The sequence below is a fragment of the Notothenia coriiceps genome, unplaced genomic scaffold, assembly GCF_000735185.1.
Source record: "Notothenia coriiceps isolate Sejong01 unplaced genomic scaffold, NC01 NC01_scaffold00021219, whole genome shotgun sequence".
NCBI classification, from domain to species: Eukaryota; Metazoa; Chordata; class Actinopteri; order Perciformes; family Nototheniidae; genus Notothenia; species Notothenia coriiceps.
The window spans coordinates 646-2,860 of NW_011353920.1; the positions used below are offsets into that span (position 1 = coordinate 646).

General features: G+C 41.3%; 1 protein-coding gene across 1 annotated transcript; it reads right to left on the minus strand.

Annotated features, from left to right (window-relative positions):
- Positions 1-208: 208 nt before the first annotated feature.
- Positions 209-1,519, minus strand: LOC104953169 (translational activator GCN1-like; the record flags this gene model as incomplete). Its single annotated transcript, XM_010780092.1, has 2 exons — positions 1,379-1,519; positions 209-445 (listed from the first exon to the last, which is right to left on the minus strand). Coding segments are annotated over exons 1-2 (318 nt in total), but the record flags the coding sequence as incomplete, so codon positions are not given.
- Positions 1,520-2,215: the final 696 nt, after the last annotated feature.

A 2,215-nucleotide genomic window follows, 5' to 3' on the forward strand; every position in this document is an offset into this window, starting at 1 on the left:
ATGTACTTTAATGTAATGTACTGTAATGTAATTGTACTTTAATGTAGTGTAGCATAATTTAATGTGCTGTAATTTACTGTACTGTAATGTAATGTATAGTAGGCCTTGAGTTATTGTTTTTTTCACAGGGAGAGGCAGAAATGCAGCTGGAAGCCTGGGTTGTTCTGTGATGTCATGTAATAGTCAATGTTCTGTAATATTCTGTAACAGTGAGCATCCTGACCTGCATGGTGGTGTCCCCCTGCCTGAGCCTCAGCAGGTTCACGATGGTGTACTCGCTCTGCGCTCTCACGCTGGTGTTCTTGTCCTTGGTGTTATCCAGCAGGCTCTTCAGCAGCGGCTTGATGAGGCTGGCCTCCATGGAGGGGGTCTCCTCCTCTCTAAACACCCACCACAGAACCCTCTCTGACACCAGCCGGATGTCACTGGACTGGTTCTGGAGACTCTGAGGGGACACAGAGAAAAACACGTCTCAACACAAAACCTATATCTTTTATATATCCTTTATTTAACCAGGTAAAAGTCTCATTGAGATTAAAATCTATAAAATGGCTACGAGCTAACGGCTAACATTTATTCAGCTTCTGTAGACATTGAGGAGGTTTTCACGGCAGCCAAATTGTCCACAAAGCTTTTCCTCCTCTTCAAAATAAATGAACTTGATTCAAACCCTGAATAAAGCAGTTCGGCGGGGGGTGCCAGCTAACTGCTAAAATAGCCCAACTTATTTCCCTGATAACTTTCTTGAAAACATAACAAATCTGTGCTTCCCCCTGGTTTATCTAGACGTCCACGACTAATATATATACCTAAAGTAGCTGCAGTATGTAAAATGTGTTATTTCTTACTGCTTTTTCATCGTTCCCGGAGTTTCAAAAAACAATTCATAAACACATTCAGCCGCACAGTTATTGTTTTGCCCATCAAGAAAGCATGGAGTGACATTAGCATTCATTCGTAGCCATGTTTCTGTCAACCTGATGAATTGATATATCCATTAAGTTCATCTATCACATGCCCATCGTGCAATTGAAGGTTTGTAGATATATCAACGTCTCCATCAACTTCTGAGGCATATTACTGGCTCTTTAGCCGCTTTAAAGTTCCCCTAATTAGCCTCTGATTGTGTCCGTGTGAACCTTTTCCCCTATAACAAGCTTTCTGTTCCTGAAAATGGAGATAATAAAAGCAGAAAACAGTCAAATGTAAAGGAGTGATACCAAAACAAATAAGATAAAATACGGTAAAAGGGTGAAGTTCTCTCGACACTTACAGAAAAAGAACAATATATATATTCACAAAGTGCCAATAGGATCGTAACGTATTCTCTAATCCCTTCCTCTCTTGTACACATGATGTAAGTGAAGTCATTGCTTACCTTGACGAGCTGTGTAACGATGCGCTGGTTAACGGCGCCCCCCCCCTCCGTCCTCAGGTTATGCCTCATCAGGAAGCCCATCGCTCGGATCCCACTGGTGGCGATGGGGATCTGGAGGAAAAGGGGGAGGAGTCACAATGTGAACATGAAGCAGGAAATAACGAATGACAGACCAGTACACAGGATGTATTTATTATAATATATATTTAAAGTCAGATATACTGTGTTGTATTTTTTTCCACTGATTTAATTATTCTATTTCCCAAATGTGTATATTTGTCTTACTGTGTTTCTGTCTACCATTACACACCAGGACGATTCTCTGTTTTACGATTTCTATATTAAAGGGGACCTATCATGCAAAATGCACTTTTGTACGTCTTGTATACATGAATATGTGTCCCCGGTGTTCCAGGGAACTCACCAAGTGTCAGAAACACAACCCTCTCTATTTTCCTCCATACCCAAATCTCTTAAAAAGGGGCTGCAACGGATCTGATACAGACTGATCCAGATTTGAACACTTCTATGACGTCACAGAAGTGGCGCTACGGCTATTGGACCAACTCCACCAATCAGGAGGAGACAGCCACGGACATTGCCGTTGGAAAGCGCTGGAGACGCTGTAGTACATATGCCAAGCCTGTAGATGGTGCTGTTCTCACAGAATCAGCCCATGCAAAGACAGTGTTACATTGAGCGAAATGAGGAATGGCTAAAATGCATGATCTGTTTGGTATTTTGAAAAATAAAAAGTATAAATATGCCTTATAGGTATGGTCCTACACTATATTATTCAAATGTAGCATGAGTTATGTACTGTAATGTACTGTAATG